Source organism: Nicotiana tabacum, chromosome 23, assembly GCF_000715075.1.
Source record: "Nicotiana tabacum cultivar K326 chromosome 23, ASM71507v2, whole genome shotgun sequence".
Classification (NCBI taxonomy): Eukaryota; Viridiplantae; Streptophyta; class Magnoliopsida; order Solanales; family Solanaceae; genus Nicotiana; species Nicotiana tabacum.
This window is the reverse complement of record NC_134102.1, coordinates 30,186,885-30,207,688: the sequence shown is the minus strand read 5'-3', so window position 1 is coordinate 30,207,688 and position 20,804 is coordinate 30,186,885. Positions and strand designations below refer to the sequence as shown.

General features: G+C 39.0%; 1 protein-coding gene across 1 annotated transcript; it reads left to right on the top strand.

Moving 5' to 3' along the window:
• LOC107782453 (delta(8)-fatty-acid desaturase-like) lies at positions 1 to 1,874 on the top strand. Its single transcript, XM_016603338.2, has one exon. The coding sequence runs from the start codon at positions 344 to 346 to the stop codon at positions 1,661 to 1,663; it is 1,320 nt and encodes a 439-aa protein (XP_016458824.1). The 5' UTR covers positions 1 to 343; the 3' UTR covers positions 1,664 to 1,874.
• The last annotated feature ends 18,930 nt before the right edge of the window (positions 1,875 to 20,804 follow it).

The window sequence follows — 20,804 nt, the reverse complement described above, 5'->3', positions numbered from 1 at the left end:
ACCCTATTTGTCGCCCACCGCCAATCGCACATTTATCCCTCTCAAAAATATCTTCTCATTGCATAGAAAGTAACTCCATACCGCCTGTACAAGAACAAGAGCATAAAGTTCCATTTCCTCTTAGTTCTTTCCTTTCTAACCAAAACTATCAGACAACAACTAGACCATATTCAGAAACAGCCCCTATAAAGAACCGTCCCATTTTATACAGAATGGGGTTGTTTTGTTGTTAATGGTTAGATCTGTACTGCATTTTATCATTCTTCTTTGATAGATTTATAGTTTGGTTGTTTGTTTATATATAGAGAAAGAAAGATTCATAGTTTTGTGGGTGTTTGTCAAAATGGCTGATGATAAGAAGTACATAACTGCTGAAGAGCTAAGAAAGCATAACAAAGCAGAGGATTTGTGGATCTCTATACAGGGGAAAGTTTACAATGCGACAAATTGGATAAAAGAACATCCAGGTGGGGATATCCCTATTCTTAATCTGGCTGGCCAAGAAGCAACTGATGCATTCATTGCTTTTCATCCAGGTACTGCTTGGAAATATCTTGATAAGTTCTTTACTGGCTATTATCTTGAAGATTACAAGGTTTCTGAGGTATCTAAAGATTACAGGAAACTCTGTTCTGAGTTTGCTAAAGCTGGATTGTTTGAAAAGAAAGGCCATGGGGTGATTTATTCCTTATGTTTTGTAGCATTTTTGCTTTTCTTGACTGTCTATGGTGTCCTTTATAGTAGTAGTTTCTGGATTCGCATGCTTTGTGGGGGATTATTAGGGTTGGCTTGGATGCAGGTTTCTTACTTGGGTCATGATTCTGGTCATTACTTAATTATGACAACTCGTGGTTTCAACAAATTGGTACAAATTCTCGCGGGAAATTGCATCACTGGGATTAGTATTGCTTGGTGGAATTGGACACATAATGCTCATCATGTGGCCTGCAATAGTCTGGATTATGATCCTGATCTTCAGCACTTGCCTGTTTTTGCTGTCTCTTCTAGTCTGTTTAAATCATTGAACTCTACCTTCTACGGAAGAGAGCTCACATTCGATTCCCTGTCTAAATTCTTCGTCAGCTATCAGCATTTTACATTCTATCCAATCGTCTGTGTTTCCAGGGTCAATCTATTTATCCAGACATTGTTACTATTGTTCTCAAGGAGAAAAGTGACTAATAGACTTATGAACATATTGGGGATCATGGTTTTCTGGACTTGGTTTCCGCTTCTTGTTTCCACCTTGCCTAATTGGACAGAGAGGGTGTTATTTGTCCTCATAAGCTTTGCTGTGACAGGGATTCAACACGTTCAATTCTGTCTGAACCATTTTGCTGCCGATGTCTATGTTGGACAGCCCAAGGGGAACGATTGGTTCGAGAAACAAACAGCTGGGACTATTGACATTGCTTGTTCTCCTCGGATGGATTGGTTCTTTGGAGGATTGCAGTTCCAGCTTGAGCATCATCTCTTCCCAAGGCTACCTAGGTGCCAATTGAGGAAAATTTCTCCTATTGTACAGGATCTATGCAAGAAGCACAATTTGCCGTACAGGAGTTTGTCTTTCTATGAGGCCAATAGGTGGACAATAAGGACACTCAGGGTAGCGGCAATGCAGGCTAGAAGTCTGCTATGGGAAGCTGTTAATACTCATGGCTAGTTATTTTGCGCACGATATTGAAGATCTTCGTAAGTCTATTTATTGTCATTACAATTGAATAATGTTTATTTGAATTTGTATTGCTGGATTGGAACAAAGAGGGAATGTGTATGCTGTCTTAGCAGTTTGCGCGTTGTGATTTCTGTTTCAGGAACATCCTTAAAATTGCTTCAGCATATGTTTAATGAAAAGAAAACATGATTTAGGAGCATATATTATTTGGACTTTTCATATCGGTATATTTATAATTTTTTGCCTATTTCTATGGTTTCTCTTTAGTTTGTTCAGATTATCCTTTGGTCAAGGGATGAGACTGGCTATAACATTGTAATTCAGGGAAACTTTTAATATTTATGGGCACATTCCGCGGCCAAATTGTGTCTTTCATTATATCCATTATCCCACCGGAGAATTTTAGCTTACTACCAATATAAGTTTCAAATATTCTAACCCAGGAAGAATTAGAGTTCAGAGACTAGTTTTGGAGTGTGTACATACATAGTTTATTTAGAAAGGGAGTAAAAGTGTCTTGACATCTCCATAGAATAATTCTTTGGACTATAGCATAATCCCTCCTTATATCTTAGTACTTGTATAGTCAAGTTTCCCACACGTAACAAAGCGACTTCCCACACACATATATGCTTAAAATGCAAGAAGTTAGTGTCGCATTTCTTTTTTCATACTTGTTCATGTTTATCCGTAAAACGGTACAATTGAATTTATACGTGGTTTCTAAACAAGATTTGATCCTGAAATAATGCAATAATTGAAGAAATATACAATACTTAGCCTTAAAATGTAGATGAAACAGCAGAGATGATAGTTCCGGGAACAAGATTTTTGGGCACAACAATGATGAAATGAAAAAGCGGAAAAGTAAGATTGTATTAAGCTTTGTATAGAATGTAGTGTAAGTTTTGCCAGAAAATTTTGTATCCTTTACAATGATAATTGGGCTCACTATTTATAGCTACGTCTAGGGAAGAAGGTCCTAGGATCGTGCCATCCTTTAATGTCAATTATGAGAGTCATCTTTCTAGGAATTTTTCGAACAATGCAACTTGCTCCAGTTCCTCCACCGTGGACTTTGTTGCGTCCGTCTCTTCTGGAGCTTGGAAATATCTCGGCACCTGATAATGTTCTGACGACTCTACTCCCGGGCTAACTTCTTCTAGCTCCGGAATAGGTGCTGATTCCTGTAATTGCTATGTCGTGTGTTCCTTCCCTTTGCTACTAGAAACTGAAATTACTTTCATCTCTCTTGTTGTCGGTTGATCACCTCTTATCTGCTTGCTTCCTTTGGGCGTTGGAAACTTCATCAATTAGTGATATGTAAAGGGTACAACTTTCATCTCGTGCAACTATGAATTTATACGGTACAGTTGAATTTATACATGGTTTCTAGACAAGTGAACTAATTTGATCCTGAAATAATACAATAATTGAAGAAATATACAATACTTAGCCTTAAAATGTATATGAAACAACAAAGATGATAGTTCCGGGAACAAGGTTTTCGGGCACAACAATGATGAGATGAATAAACGGAAAAGTAAGATTGTATTAAGTTTTGTATGGTGGAAGTTTTGCCAGAAAATTTCGTGTACTTCACAATGATAACTGGGCTATAGCTGTGTCTGCGGAAGGAAGTCCTAGGATCGTACCCTCCTTTAATGTCAATTATGAGGGTTATTGATGAAGATGTAACGGTGGATATAAATGTCAAATTCTCTGTAACGGGTCGTTGCTCTTAATGCTGCAGAATATTCCTTATTAAATGCTACCAGGCGCAAAGCATTTAATACACCTTTATGAACGTTACCCCTTCCGGTGATAAGCGGAATGGCTGTGTTCGATCTTCGGCCATCCCCGTCTAGGGTTCCGCGTGTCTTTCCTTTAGATAGCCACGTGTCATATCATATTTCACCCTAATACAGTTCACAGTATAGTATTTTTACAAGAGATAAAGCCATTAAATTTACAACATCAAAGAGTATATTATTATTTATATTGATAATAACTAATTCGAATTAATAAGATGTCGGTCATGTGTTCATAATATATTATCGTAGATTCCTGTTATAAGAATTTTATTATTAAAAAAATATGCAGCCTTTCTTTATAAAAAATTTGTACTTTTTTTTTCTTTCTTTGAAGGAAAAATAAATTATAAAATCTCCTATAAATTTTTTTTGAGCCCCAAGTAAATTGCTTTACTAGCCTCCCCTTTGAGCCGCCTGTGTTCCGTGTTCTTGTTGCATCAGATGCAGTTGGAAGCCCATGGAAATTTCTTAGCCAGAAATCAGAATAGGTGAATTCCATTTGCTTTCAGGAATCTTATAGATCGACATGAACTCTTAGAAGTGTATTTTTTTTTATGTTGCATCGTAGAATTTTGTCCACAATTATAGAGTTGTCTTTTTAGGCGCTCGCAACCCAAGCATATCAAGAAATGGGCATTGCAAGGCTGCCCTAAAATGAACCTGGCTAGCCTCTGTTGCTGTTTATGGAAAAGATATCTGAAAACTTCAACCCAGTATTGGTTTGTTCTTCTCTTGATATCAAACTCAATTCCATCCAAAACGACTCACCAGTCACCAGAGATCAAGAGGACAACTTCCCTCCAAGAAATTGTGCCAAAGATGGCTAGCTTATGTTGCTCGGACTCTCCTAAAATGTTGTCGGGTGCGTATCGGATCCCTCCCTCCAAAAGTAGTGCATTTTTTGGAGAATCCAACACGGGTACGGCATCATTTTGGAGATGAATTTAACAAACTAAATTAAGGTATAAATTTTTGAACAAAATGTAGAGAGTTGAAGAAAGAAAATGCTAAGTAGAATAATTTAAGGTGTAAATCGGGAAGTAGCTAATAGTTTAGGAGGTTAAAATCTTTTGCTCTTAATAATTCAATATAGATTAAGGTTATAAAGGAGTTCCAAATGAAGTGCAAGCATGCCGAATGTAAAAAATAGGTCATTTGCGCAAAAGGGTTTTAGAATGTCAAGCGATGTTTATCTGTTATATGCATATATTATATCATTAGACATCAATAGCTTTTAGCCTGTAAAGGAGTCTCAACACTCAAGATATTGATTAAAAAATGGCCAGCAAACAAAGTAATTTGATGCTCACATACTTGTATCAACCCTATAGTGGGAGGAAAGGCTAGGGAATTTCCCTTCGAAGTGGAAAATGAGCAGGGCAGTTTAAGTTCATATGTGGCCTAAAGCCAATTTTAATATGAGGCCTAATTTATTTTTTAAAAAAATTTTAATAATTTTTTTTGTGAAATCTATTCTTTTAGTTTTTTGAGATGCAAAGTTGTTAATTCCTTCTCAATTGGTATTATAAGTAATCCATTTAATCTTTCTGAAGTCATTATTGATCTTCGCTAAGATTTATCAATTTTAATTTTGAAAAACTTATTTCCGCTTAGGAAACTGTTATTTGAACTGATAACACTATTGTATAAGCAATACAATATATTTAGAAAAAAATCAATCAACTTTTTATTTGATTGAGTACATGGTATCTTCTATTTGTACTATTTTTTCTTGTCAAATCAGTTTTATTCACACGTTAGAAAACTTATTCATATTGCCCATTTTTAAGTAAGTCAAATCGTTACTTTATTTATATATCTAGTTTTTTTTCGTTTTATATGAAAAATCTACTTTCGTACTAAAAACTCTAGAATTTATTTTATTTAAATAATCTTATACCTATTATTTCTAAAAGCAAATGGGCCCCCAAATTTGGGGCCTAAGGCACAAGCCTTATTAGATAAAGCATTGGAGTCGACCCGAAAAGGAGTCTTCTCGAGTCAAATTAAATTGAAAAGTGATTTTTTTAAAAGTTCCACGTGTCAGTTATTAATTCATTGCTTGGTGCGTGAGAATCACACGCTTCATTTTTCTCGGAGATTGTCATTTTGGTCTTTAATTATACACTTTGAATAAAATGTCTAAGTAAAAAATATGAAAAAGTTTAAGGCGTTGTCTATGTTTTTCATAAAACAAGATCCGATCTCAAACTAAGACAGGCATTTGAACTCCCTCAATTACTCCACAATACTACCTTAGTTTGGTGTTATGTTCATGCCTAATTTCAAAAATTGATCGTTTTATTCTTTCATTACTCCCTATTAATAATTAAAAAGAAGTGGGGGGAAAATGAGTTAGCATTGAACCCACAAATTCTTGTCAAGCAAATATTTTATGTATAAATAAACCTTCTAGTTTTGTCATAATGACAGCAAATTCTCCTCCAATTGGTTGTTCCGATATGAAGAAATGCATAAGGCCATTTGACTTTATTCAGGTGTAGTATTTTAAAATACTAGTTTGGCAATAATAAAATAAGGCATGTCTATCTTAATATTGATGAATAAAATTTTCCTTTAAAACTATTCTAACCTAATTTGGAAAGGAAATCCTCCAACCAAAGGGCTGACTTCCATGCCAATATTTAGTAATTTAACTCAGTACTACCTCCCAAGGGTATTAGACCATTGTTGACAATTCATCACTTTAAAATTATTCAAAGTGCCCAGGTCATGCCAAAATTTATATAATAAATATTGCATAATTTATAATCGCAGGTCATGCCAAAATTTATATAATAAATATGCCGGTCACCTCACGTTACTTTGAACTTTAGGAGAGCAAGAAAACTTAGTTAGTTTGCTTTCAATATTTTACAATTGGAAAGTGCTAAGTGGGGCATGTAGCATAATGCTTACGGAATTTATTTAATCTTTAATTATATGTGAAACTGAGTCAACAAGTGGTGACACCCACTTCCTTTTTTTTTTCCCTCCTAAATAACAAGTCAAATTATTCAAATAATTATTTTTAGACCCCGTCTAGGTACATTTCTCTCTCTTAAAATATCTTTTTAACGCATCGAACCTTCTTCTCTAAGCATCGACTAAATCCTCGGATGCAGATTTAGAATTTTAATTTTATAAGTTCTGAATCTTTTGACAACGACTTTAAGTGCTAGTAATTAGTATTTTATTAAATATTAAATAAATTTTTTAAGATATATTTTGGTTTGGGCTAAAGTTACTACATTCTATCGAAACTGTATATTCAGGCCGACGTCACACCCCGAAAGAACTAGATCAAACAACCCTATTAAAAAATCACTCAATCTTATACTTTTGATTCATTAATATACATAAGGGGGTTGGTTTGTTGCTAATGGCTAGACACGTTCTGCATTTATCATTCTTATCGTATATTCATACTCTGGTTATTTACTTACGAAAACCAAAAGGATTCATAGTTTGGTGTTTGTTTGTTACATTGGGTGATTCCATATTAGTAATTAGAAAACTAAATATAATTAATGTCAAAATATTTAGAATGATTATGTAAGGTGATTGACCAATTACCTCCCGAGGCGGATTTAAAATTCCTTGAATATGGGTGCATCACTAAAAAATATAAATAAAAAATATTAAGTGGGAATCAATCTATGTTCATCAGGGTAAATAATCAAATATTCAACCAAGTGCATAATTCAATCTTTTTGGAGCATGAATGTCAATAGATAATATTAAACTAATTCTAAAAAATATATACATAAAATACCTAGTTTGACGGTGTGATTATAGGTGCACGCGCCCCATGATTGGGACTATAAATCCGCCCCTGACTACCTCATGTTGCTCTCTAACAAAAAAATGACGTTAATTAGAACAAAAATTAAACATCAATATATTACTTGGGCAAGAAGACAAGTTAATTTGTTTCCTTATCAGTATTTGGCAATTGTTAACTGTGGATCCAGGATTTCAAAGTCGTGAGTGTTCAGTTACCTAGAATGGAGACCATTTAAAACTTGATGATAAAATATTTGAATAAGTATATACATAATATTATCATCAAAAGATTAGTATATTCACATTTGTCTTCGGTGTTTTTATACTTTTGAAACGATGAATAATATCATTATTATTACACTACATTTCCAACATCAAATTCAGCGCAACATTGGTCTAGGTCGAAATGAATCGAAAAGACTTTTTTTCACAAATGAAAAAAAATAAAAATTTCAAAAGTTAATTTAAACTATATCAAATTGACTTCAGTCACAAAGGTCATATTGAGAAAACGAAAAGAGAGAGGAGAATTTTTTCGAGGAAAAAGTCAAATTGTTGAAACCAACCAGAGGAAGAAAAGAAGTAAAAAAAGGAAGAGCTACTTGAGAAATAAAGCAATATAGGAAGATAGCATGTCAAGGAAATGGAAAAGATAGTTGTTTACCCTTAAAATTGGATAACAATTGAATTTGTAAGTGGTTTTAAGGATACGTGGACTAACTTGACACAAAACGCGGACTAACTTGATACAAAACGACAAATTAGATTGCAATTGAAATAAATAATGGAAAAGTAAACGCAAACTACACAAATTGAACAATCTTAGCCCTGGAGAATTAATCACCCTCAAACCAGGTACTTCGATCGATATCAAGACAGAAGAAATGAGAGCTTTAAAGAGAGTAGTAAGAACTTAAAGAGAATAATAATGTATTACTTTAGAATGTGTGTTACAATGTGTTCAATGAATTATTAGACCCCCCTTTATATAGTAGAGAAGTCCTACTTTAGGTACAATTCTATATAAGGTAAAAAAATTTCTTGATTTGATAATTGCCGGTTCCTTATTGATACGTGCTGAGATTCCCGCCGTAATATCCGACCGGTCACGGATATTTCGGTCTTCTGTTGATTATGCTAACAACGTTTCTTCAAGCTCTATCGGGGCTAAGGTTGACTCCGGGATTACAGACTCAATATTCTCGAAGGCAGGTATTATGACCCCGGACGGTGGGACTCATGGGCGATCTTCAGTCTTTAGTTGTCATGTTTCTAACCTGTCATGTCGTACACAGATAGTCCCCTCATTTTTAGGAGAGTAGACGACGAGAAAAGACATGAGCTTCCAATTCTTTCTTCGATATCACACGATAGAAATGACAAAACCCTTAAAACGTCTCGTCAGTCAAGTCTTAATGGCATTAAACGCTTGCCAGTTGCTGGTCGGACACTCGTAGATGCGAACCGTAGCTGGAAAACTATAAATACCCTTTCATTTGTTCATTCAAACTTTACATTCAAACCTTCTGCCGTCATTCCTAAGAAATTTCAATAATTCCAAGTACTTATATTCTCATTCGACTTTTTCTCAAACCACCGAGTGTACTCTTTTAACTTCATCTTTTTCCTTATTTCTTATCTATAAAGAAATGGAAAAAACTTTCAAAACCGTTCCCCAAAAATAAACTCATTCTACCTCGCGGCCGGCTACCGAAGATACCGCTTCACGTACTGTTGTCGAGGAACCAGTACCGGAACTTCCTCTAAAAATGTTCATCCCGGGGGATGCCCTGTCAATGCTGACTTTGAAATCGAAAAGCCCTCCTCTGTACTAGGTCGGTGTTAGGAGGTCTCGAGGTACATCTGCTTAATCACCGAGGATATTTCCTCCGAAGTCAAAAAGGATTGTAACTGGGCTGACAAACATGTTGTGGTTCCCGAACCTAACGAAGCCATCACCACCCACGTTGAGGGATATTTAAGTGTTTACACTTATCCCTTCACGTTGGGCCCCTTGGACCCGGTTATTGTTGACTTCTGCAAAAGATACGAGGTAGCCCTCAGTCAAATTCACCCTTCTTTCTGGAGGATCGTAATCCACTTCCGCTTCGTTGTAATCAAGATCGAAGGGTAACCTTTCACGATCGACCATCTTATGTGCTTATATAGTCCCCGACTCTACCGGGGAGGACTGATCAAGCTCACTCGTCGGGCCAGTAAAATTGCGTTCTCCAATATCGATGAAGATAGGGATCGAGGTTGGCTAGGCCGTTTCATCCGAGTGAGGACCTCAGACTTGATCCCTGTCAAGCACATGCCGTTCCCTGAGAAGTGGAACATGAAACGTAAGTATATAATTTAGCTTCCAAGGTTTTATTTATCGCCTTTTTTCTTCCATCTTATCGGTGTTCCGTGATGGTATAGCTGTTGCTCGGATCCCGAACGCAGTTCCTCGACTCAAGGAGTGGGTTGAGGGTACTGTATAGCAAATGTCTTATTCCTAGCGCTCGTGGTACGAGCTTTCAAGGGCCGATGAGAGGCCCGTTCGCACGACGAGGTCTCTTCCATAAGTGATATTTGGTTTCCCCTTTGCATGATTAAGCCCTTACTTGTTTTATTTATTTTTGTAGGTTTACCCAAGGATGTCCAAATGAGGCCCCCATACGGTAGTGATGATTTTCCCGCTGAGTCCCCTGCTCCAAAACATGGTGAAGAGAAGAGGAGAAAAAAGGCTCCGAGCTCGAAGAAAACGAAACCAAAGAGGAGGCTTATCTACAAGCCAAAAGAAATATCCAGCTCCCGAATACTTGATCCGGACTCCCTCTACCGGCTCAGGGATGAGTCTAAAGAGGAGGAAATTTTAGTGGCGCGGAAGCCATCGGTCCCTGAATAATGGGAATCAACCGAATGGGGGACGATAGAGGCCAATCCTTACCAAACTCAAGAGGTCGACGCATCAGTGAGGGTCGAGACCCCTCAAGACACCGATGTTGCTCCACTCAGTGTCATCGATATAACATGATAGCCTTCGTTCATGGACTCAATGTTCGGTGAAGCTCAAGCGACGAATGAGAATTCAAATGAGGGGGTCCAAGGAGCGAACGATCCCCTCCAAAGATGTTTTGATAGCATGGAGTTTATTGTCATGGAGGATGTCAACGGATTGGATGATTTGGAAGTACCGAGAAGAAGTACGCGCTCTGGAAGTGGTCGATTATTATCTTTGTTCTGGAGGATGCCCGGGTCCTTTCCGCGCTTGTTGGGATAGCTAGTTACCTCTGGTGCCTGGTGACTGAAGAAGACCAGTCAAAGATGAACGAGGTGGAATCTACGTGCTTGTTCAACGAAGCACAACAAGCATTGAATGGGGTAAGGTATTAACAAACCTTTTCATTTTCCAGATTTGGCTAATTAATCATCTTAATATTTTTCCTTGTATTCACAGGCCTCGGTGCTTCACCACGAGAATTTCCTCTGATATCGAGAAGAGCTGAGTCTCCTCGAGGATGAAGCCAAAGAGCTTACTGAGAAGAGAGATATATATGTACAAACTTCTCAGTGAGCAATGCGAGGGGGAGGTTAAGAGCCTCTGAGTTGAGCTGGAGGTAACTCGAAAGGAGCATGTAGGTAAAAATATTTGAGGTTAGTGACGAAGAGCTAAGATCGGTGACTAACGGTCGGAATCCGCAGGTCCAACAAAACATCGATCAGATCGATCAACTGCGAGACGAAATGGATGTTGTCAAGACCGAGACCGACGAATGGAGGGGCAGGATGGATCGTCTGGGCTCGGAAAAAGAGGCTGCTCGGGTGCAACTGACTTCGGTCGAGGTCCAGCTTCGAGCAGCAAAGGAAAGGTTCGAGGTGCTGGCCAAAAATGTTGAAGAAATCTAGTCTCGCCTTTGTTCGGCTGCCTCTGATCAAAATATTATGGTCAAGGAACTTGAAACGGCTAAGTCAGGGGCCGTGATGGTTAAAGCCGACGCTGACAAGATGGTGGCCCAATATAAGGCCGATGCCAAGGTGTCCTAGGACCGCTTGAAGTACATTGTTGATTATGAAAAGCGGCAGTCGCGGAGAGAGGCCCTCGAGGAGATTTATGCTCGGGGTTTCGATCTATCGACTGAGATCGAAGCCGCTAAGGGGCTCGAGGCCGAGGCCAAGAAGTTGGCCTACCCCGAAGAAGAAGAAGAAGAATACTTCTAGGGTTCTAATGGACCCGAGAGTGGAGAAGACCAGGCTATTTAGACGCCTTTGTAAAAATGTTTGCTTTTTTGTTTTTTGTACTTGTGTACTTTTGTATTTTTGTTAAGGCTATTTGGCCTTTGTAAAGACTGTATATAATATACAAGGCTTGTTTCTCCCTTCGACAGTTTAAGAATTTCGCTTTTCTTTTCTTTATTCATTATATTTTGCAAAGATCGAAATGTCTTAGCATAAAATAGTTAAGTCATGTTTGGAGGTTCGAACAGGCCTTGCCTTAGACATTATTTTGTTTAAGGCATCGTGTGGGGTTTGGTATGACCAGAAACTTTTTTCCCCCAAAGTACTCATGATTTTTTAGATTATAGTTTGCCGAAAGTAGCCTTTAGAACCGATTATAAAATTTTAAAGGCCTTGTTTGTTGTTACGAGTCTCGGACGTCTCGGGCCGTTTTAATATGGTCATAGCCTTTAGTTCGAGTGTTGCCCAGTGGGATTGTTACCCCGAGTTATCCGGGCTTGCCTAAGATAACAGTTTCCGAATGGGGATGGCCGTAGCCTTTAAGGTTCGGGCGTTGCCTAATAGGTCTTGTTCCCTCGGGCTTTCTCAGCCCGAGCCGTCCGAATTTATTTTTGGACGGTAGTCCCCGGTTAGGAGTGATCGTTTGAACCCGGATAAAGGCATCCTTGGGGCTCGATACCTTTAAGGGATCAGATGTAGGAAATTCCTTAAGAGAAAAAAGAAAAAAGAGAAATTCTTAAGGGACAAGATATTTATCAGGAATGTAGAAACTTCTATTTATTCTTGTTAAAGTCGTTATCTGAGGGTGATGCACCCCAGTGTTCGGGGCCAAGCGTAGAGAGGCCTTGAATATAGTTGTCGTGATTTTTGATACCAATTTGTAACCGGCCTTCAATTCTAAGTTAGCACGATTTACTGTTGCCTTGTTAAAAACCTTGCCGGAAAACCCATTTTTGACAAAATCGGTTCAAGGGAAAAAGAGTGCAACGCGTGCTTTCAGGCATAAAGATTGTATCGTTCCTTGATGATTGCCTACAAGTGTTAGTTCTTAATGTAAATAAATAAAAGGAAATGAATGGGATCGTACCTTAACAGTAGTATTGCTTCAAGTGAGTTATGTTCCAGTTGTTCGGTAGTTGTTCACCGTTCAATGTTCCGAGCTAGTACGATCTTTTACTGGTGATCTAGATAATTTGATAAGGTCCTTCCCAGTTCGACCCCAACTTTTCTTCGTTTGGGTTCCGGGTGCTTAGTGTGACCTTCCTTAACATTAAGTCCCCGATATTGAAGTGTCGAAGGTTGACCCTTCAATTGTAATATCTCTCGATCCGTTATTTTTGGGCAGCCAACCAGACAAGGGCTGCTTCGCGCCTTTCATCTAATAGATCTAAGGTCGTGTTCATAGCCTCGTCCTTCGATTCCTTGGTTGCATATCGAAACCTAAGACTTGGTTCTCCGACTGGTATTAAATCTTCGGCGCCGTAAACCAGTGAGAACGGGGTGGCCCCGTTATTGGACTTCGAGGTCGTATGGTATGCCCGTAAGATTTCAGGCTGGATTTCCTTCCTTTTTCCTTTAGCGTCGGTCAGTGTTTTCTTGAGGTTTTGGATTATGGTTTTGTTGGTCGATTCTGCTTGTCCGTTCCTACTAGGGTGGTAGGGTGTATATAGGATCCTTTTTATCTTATGATCTTCGAGAAACTTGCTAACTTTGCTGCCGATGAATTGTTTCCCATTGTTGCACACGATCTCGGCCGTCTTCCGAACCGGCATATGATGTGGTCCTAAATGAAATCGATGACTTCCTTCTCCCTGGACATTTCGTATGCCTGGGCTTCTACCCACTTAAAAAAATAGTCACTCATAAACAATATAAATTGAGCCTTACCAGGTGCCTACGGATGGGGCCCAACGATATCCATCCCCCACTTCACGAACGACCAAGGTGATAAAACTGAATGCAGCAGCTCCACGGGCTGATGAATTATCGGAGCATGTCTTTGACATTGATCGCATTTTCGTACGAACTCCTTCGCGTCCTTTTCCATATCGATCCAGTAGTAGCCGGCTCTAATCACTTTTCGAACCAATGATTCAGCATCTGAATGATTTCCATAGGTGCCTTTGTGGATTTCCCTCAAAACGTACTCGGTGTCCCCTGGTCCTAGACATATCGCTAGTGGGCCATCGAATGTTCTTCTGAACAGGGTTCCGTCTTTGGACAGGCTAAACGTATGGCCCTCGATTCCTTTGGATCCGACGGTAGTTTTCCGGTCTTCAGGTATTCTATATATTTATTTCTCCATCCCAAGTTAGGCTCGTTGAGTTAATCTTGGAATGATATTCTTCCACTACCGATATCATAAGTTGTACGACTGCCCCCGAGTTGAACTCGTCGTCCTCGACCGATGACCTTAGGTTAGCGAGGGCATCGACCTCACTGTTTTGATCCCAAGGTACATGTTGCAAAGTCCATTCTTTGAATCAATGTAATGTTACCTGCAATTTATCCAAGTACCTTTGCATTCGTTCTTCTCTGACCTCGAACGTCCCATTAACTTGGTTTACCATAAGGAGGGAGTCGCACTTATCTTCAATTACCTCTGTCCCCAAGCTTTTGGCTAGTTTGAGACCTGCAATCATGGCCTCATATTCGGCCTCATTGTTAGTCAATTTCACAGTCCTAATAGATTGTCTAACTACATTGCATGTTGGTGGGTTCAATACGATCCAAAGTTCGGACCCTATAGAGTTTGAGGCGCCGTCCGTCAAGAGGGTCCAGATCCCCGAGGAGGTTTTTGAGTTGATTAATAACTCTCTTTCGACCTCGGGTATTAGGGTCGGCATAAAGTTGGCCACAAAGTCTGCAAAGATTTGAGATTTAATGGCGGTCCGAGGTCGATATTCAATATCGCACCTACTGATTTCCACTGCCCATTTGGCCAATCTCGAGAGCTCGGGCTTATGCATAACATTCCTCAATGTGTTAGTAGTCACGACACATATGGGGTGATACTAGAAGTATGGTTTTAGCTGTCTAGAGGCTCTTAGCAAAGCGAGCGCCAAATTTTCTAGGTGTGGATACCTAGTTTTGGCCTCACCTATCTATCTTTGGCGTGTGGAGCAGTGGTGAGCTCGATAGATACCACTTGAGTTCCTCCAGGGCCCGTTGGCACTCCGGGGTCCATGAGAAGTTATTCTTCTTCTTAAAAAGTGTGAAGAATGGGTGGCTCTGGTCGGAGGACCTCAAGATGAATCACCCAAGGGCGTCTATGCCTCGTTAATCTTTGCACGGCCTTCACGTTGTCCACAACCGTGATATCTTCGATGGATTTGATCTTGTCGGGGTTGATCTCGATTCTCCGATTGGATACCATGAAACCAAGGAATTTACCTGACCCAATTCCAAACACACATTTCTCCGGGTTCAGCTTCATATTGTATTTCTTCAATATGCTGAAGGTTTCTTGCAAATGTTTTAAATGGTCCTCTGCTCGCACGGACTTACCAATATATCGTCAATATAAACCTCCATTGATTTTTGTAATGACCCGGCCGGTCGTTTTGAGTATTACAATCCCATTTCCCCATTTATTTCTCAAATTATACTTTATAATTGTTGTGTGAATTGCCGCGGTAATTGGTTCGGGTCTAGTGAGGTTTTGAAAGGAATTGGAACACTTAGTTCCAAGGTTTAAAGCTTAAGTTAAAATAATGACCGGATGCGGACTTATATGTAAACAACCTCGAATTCAAATTTTGATGATTCCAATAGCTCCGTATGGTGATTTTGGACTTAGGAGCGTGTCCGAAAAATTATTTGGAGGTCCGTAGTGGAATTTGGCTTGAATTGCCGAAAGTTGAATTTTTGGGAAGTTTGACCGGGCATTTGACATTTTGATATCGGTGTCGGAATCTAATTCCGGAAATTTGAATAGGTCTGTAATGTGAAATGTGACTTGTGTGAAAAATTTGAGGTCAATCGGACGTGATTAGATAGGTTTCGGCGTCGTTTGTAGAATTTGGAAATTTGGAAATTTATTAGACTTGAATCTGTGTGTAGTTCGTATTTTTGAGGTTGTTAGGTATGATTTGAGGCCTCGAGTAGGTCCGTGTGATGTTATGGAACTTGTTGGTATGTTCGGATGGGGACCCGAGGGCCTCGGGTGAGTTTCGGATGGTTAACAGATTGATTTTTGAATTTGGAAGACTGGTGGAACTGAAGCTTTATGGTGTAATCGCACTAGCGGAAAAGTAGTCACAGGTGCGACCTCGCAAGTGAGAGTAGGGGTGCACTGAAGCGAGGTGCGCAAGTACGGAAAATGCTTCGCAGGTGCGGAATCGCACCTGCACGAGAAGGAGCGTAGATGCGGGCAGAGGCCGATGAGGCATTGGTCACAGGTGCGAGGGAAAATTCCGCACCTGCGTGAGCGCAGATGCGGACGGATGCGCACAAAAGCGAAAACTGGGCAGGCGAGTGGAGTCCACAAATGCAACGTTTTACTCGCACAAGCGGATGCGCAGGTGCGCAAATCTTGTCCGCATATGCGAAAATCACTGGGACAGAACCTTAAAATTCGAGGGTTCAACATTTTCACCCATTTTCGGATTTTGGAGCTCGGGTTGGGCGATTTTGGAGAGGAAATTTTCCACACAACTTGGGGTAAGTGTTCTTAACTCCCTTGTGATTATATTCCATGAATTAATCTTCATTTTTGGTGTAAGATTATTGAATCTTCAAGAGAAATAGAAGGAAATTTCTATAATGTCACAAAATGAATTTTTTTCAAGTTTGAATATCGATTTGGAGTCGTATTTGAGTGAAATTAGTATGCTTGAACTTGTAATTGGATGGGTTATGGTATTTTGTGAGTTTTGTCGGATTTCGAGATGTGGGCCCCATGAAGAATTTTTGGGGCGTAATTTCGGATTTTATGGGAAATATTAGCATTTTGACATAGAATTAATTCCTATAAATTGTGTGGACTGAATCAAATTAATTGTGGTAGATTCGAGCCGTTTGGGAGTTTATAGGCGCATAATGGGATTTCTGGAGCATTGTTTAGCTTGCTCGACTTTGAATTCGGCTTGTTCGAGGTAAGCAACTCTTCTAATCTTGGAGTTGAGGGTATGAAATCTGAATATATGTATTTCGTGAATTATTGGGAAGTTACGCATATGCTAGGTGACGGGCGTGTGAGCGTGCACTATATAAATTATGACATAATTATTTTTGTGGAATTTTTAGTTAAATAATCTTGGCATTTTCCATGTAGTTTTATGAGTTAAAGATATTGAGCTGAAAAGTATATTAAAAATCATGTTGAGGCTATGTGCCAATATTATTGGGACCCCCAGAGGTCATATTGTTGTGAATTACTTGTTTTAAATTACAAATTCATACTCAATCACATTCATTTCATTGCATATCATATCTCAGTCTCTGTTGTTATTTATTGATACATCATATCATCATTTTTGGGCTATTTGTCATGACATTGTGAGCCCAAGAGACTGGAAAGATTGATGACTGAGTGAGGTCGAGGGCCTAACTATAAGGATGAGTGTGGATCGGGGCTGCCCACCAACAACATACTTTATAATTATAGCACGTGAGTTATTCGTGCAGCACGTGAGTTGTTCGTGCAGCACGTGATTTGGGCTGAAGGAGCCCCTCCGGAGTTTGTACACACCCCCAGTGAGCGCAGGTACCTACTGAGTGCGAGTGCCGAAATATATTATTTATTTTTGAAAAGATTTTTGGATAAATTTATTATTTTCAAACTATGCTTATTATTGGCATCTTCGGCAAACGATTTGGGTCTTCACTGATGTATTTGAAAGAAAGAACTACTATTTTTGAAATCATTATTTGGCTGAGTATTTTATCCCTGAGTTACATCTAGTATTATTTGCTTTATGTTGTTATGGATTATTGTGGACTATTGGTTTTGGACCCGACCTTGGTGGAAGCTCGTCACTACTTTTAACCTATGACTATGTTTGTTAGTTACTCAGTACATGGGGTCGGTTGTACTGATACTGCACTTCTGCACATTTCGTGCAGATGTTGGCTGTTGTTGTTAATATGCTCGATGGTTTCAGAATTTGAAGATGCACCTGCGCTCCTATTGTAGCTGCCTCTAGTTCAGGGTAGCCTTAGATTTATAAAAGCTCTGTTTAAGTATTATTCAACCAGACTATGTATTTATTTCATTTCTGCTTTGTATACTCTATTCTTAGAAGCTCATAATTTGTACTACTAGTTCTTGGGGATTGTATAAGATTAAGACCTTTATTCACTTAAATTGCTTTAATAATTATTATTGGAATTGGATATTTGGTAGTTGGCTTACCTAACGGGTTGGGTTAGGTGCCATCACAACTATTTGGATTTTTGGGTCGTGACAAGGTAGTATCAGAGCTCTAGGTTCATAGGTTCTATAAGTCATGAGCAAGTGGCTAGTAGAGCCTTGCGGATCGGTATGATGACGTCCATACTTATCTTCGAGAGGCTACAGGGCATTTAGGATATATACTTCCCTTCTTTCTTTTCTTATCGTGCGAGATTGATTCAGCTTGAGACATAAACTCTTTGAATTCCTTCCAAGTATTCGTATGCGCACATGAGCACTCAGTATCAGCTGTGTATCGCCGGCTTGTGATTCCATGAATGATGTTGGAGATGTGTATTCTGTGTTCTGGTGATGGGCTAGTGTGGAGGACTTGAGGCTAGATTTAGACCACGACTTAGGTTCGGTAGCTTCAGTTGTGTGAACTTATACATTTGGACTCATATGCCCAGTAGTGTCCCTATAAGTGGAATTTGTGGATTGATGAACGGTTGAATAGCTATATGATGAGCATGATGTGACTACAGAATGTGTTCATATTAGTTTGTTGGGATGTGAAAAGGACTATTGGGTGCTTAATTTCTGTCTAGATGTGACTTATAGTCTCCGGTTATGAGTGTGTTGAAGGATCTTTCACGTTGTTAAATTATTGGAAAAATTAAATTCTCATGTCTTGTTAATGAGTTTGAACTCAGAAAGATTAAGTGATTGCATAGTAATTGTGGTTGAGAAAGGGTATAACAAGATGCCAAATTGAGGCTGAGCATGTGGGTTATCTCTTGCAGAGTAATCTACGTAGGTGTGTTCGTTATAATGTTGAGTGGAGAGTTTATTTTGTACCAGCGGAGGGTATGTGTTGAGATTTGAATTTGAATCTGGTTGAGAAAGTTGAATTGACTGTCAAGAGAAATAAACGAATGCTTAGCGGATGATTGAGGTATTTTATGGTTGGTGTTGCATGAGCTTGAGAAAATTTTCGTTGAACTCACTGTAGTATTATGGCAGTAATACGGTATGGGTGTTGTGATTTATTGAATGAAATGATCTATAGCTTTGAGCCAAGTGGGGGAGCCTGCTGCAGATGGCTTAATTTCATGGTTATATATTAAATTTTAATTTTGGTCTGAGGAATACTTGTGGGTTAGCTATGACTTGCAGAAGTTGAGATCGAGGATGACTCGAATAATGAAATTCCTGGTTAAGTATTATATTGCACGTATAAGAAAATGAAATTCGCGGGATGAGTGAGTTGTTATTGGTGAATGATGTAGTGCGCACGGAGTATAAATTTAATATGTGGTGTTAAAGTAGAGTTACTTCTTTGAGTGTTGTGGTGCTAATGAAGCACGTATCTTTTGGACCATTTGGGCGGTGCAATTAGATTTGAGCAAAGTGGGTGACTCCCGAGAAAATTCCAGTAGGTTTGAGAATTATATATAGAAATTGAGAATGTTTCCGGACTTGTGTATGGATAAAATCCGAGATTTGCATTTGATGGTTCCTGGTTTTGCGAAAATTCTATATGACTATGGATTCTACATTTTTGTATAAGGAAGGTAAGAAGAACAATTTCAAATTCACATAAGGTATTATGAGAGTGAGTGTTATAGTTGTGGTATTTTTGAAGGTGCTTAAGAAGAATACAGTTGCTTATGGGTCGTAGGGCGTTGTGGTTCTTTGCTAAGGTTTGTAGGGTAAGTTGTGGTTAAAGATCATGGTATTTTAGCAAGAAGAAGTATCAATCTGAAGACAAATTCGGAAGGGACTCGGAGAAAATAGGACAACTGGGTAGTAGGTTGGATCAATATGGTAATGGATAAGATCGGTTCTTTGGGTGCATATGATGTGGGGGTTTTCTATAGGTGCTTTGTGGAAATACACTTACACTTGGCGACCTGCATGGCTTGGTCGAATTAGAGGAATTTAGTTTTAAGGTCTTGATTATGTGCAAATGGATTCCAAAGTATTCTTGACGGTTTCTACCGGTGTGAAGAACGCGTTGAGTATTGTGATTTCCTACTGGAAAGAAGCAAGAGAAAGGTTTCTAACTAAAAAGGTATGTAAATTATTGGTGACTCAAAGTTGATAATAAGATTTTTGTGTTTTTCACATGATGGCAAGATAGATGTTATGTGTTGTACGAAAGCTAGATTTTCATGTACAAGGTGGCAGTACAGTCTTAAAGAGAAGGTAACGAATGTTGGACAACATGGACGGTTTCAAATAACTAGATGGATACTATTACTACTTGGTGTTGTATGAGAAAGGGGCGGACTTCAGAAGGTGCATTGTATTTTGACTTACGGATGTATAAATTAGTATTGCGGTACTCACACGGTTGATAGAATGCTGATATTCAAATTTTGCCAAGTGGCACGGAAGAATTTTTAAAGTATTTATCGTGGGATGATCGTGTATGAGAGAGGTGTTAGACATTCGGGTGGTGGAGATGGAATCAAATATGGTGATTCACGTGTTCTATAGATTTGGAGATTGGGAGTTCTCAGGAGCGGATATTGTCATGGTTGTGGACTGTGAAGTTGTGGCCGGAGCTATCCAGATGATAGAATGTGTTATGATTCAGTCATTATGGATTTTCGGAAGAATTGTTATCTATTTATGGGTAACCCGAGTTGATTTGGCGGTCCAATGGTAGGCCCAATTAAGATGCGTATTCTACACAGAGCTGGAATGGTTAGCTCCATGCTGCTATTGCTGAGGGATGTGTCATTCGGTTGATATTGAGCTTATTTGTGTTTTGAGATGAACTGTGAGTTACTCATTTATGCTACGAGGAGTTGTGATTCATTGGTTATGTGCATAGATGGTGCGGTTCTATTTGAGCTTTATAGTGAAATTTGAGCATGATGAGTATTTGGGTATTGCATGATCGATTGCGTAATGGTTATGTTCTTTCAGGTTTTTGTGTGGCATTTTTGTCATTTGCCTCTCT

Coding starts and splice junctions, on each gene's coding strand:
- LOC107782453 (XM_016603338.2), top strand. CDS start 344: ATGGCTGATGATAAGAAGTACATAACTGCTGAAGAGCTAAGAAAGCAT.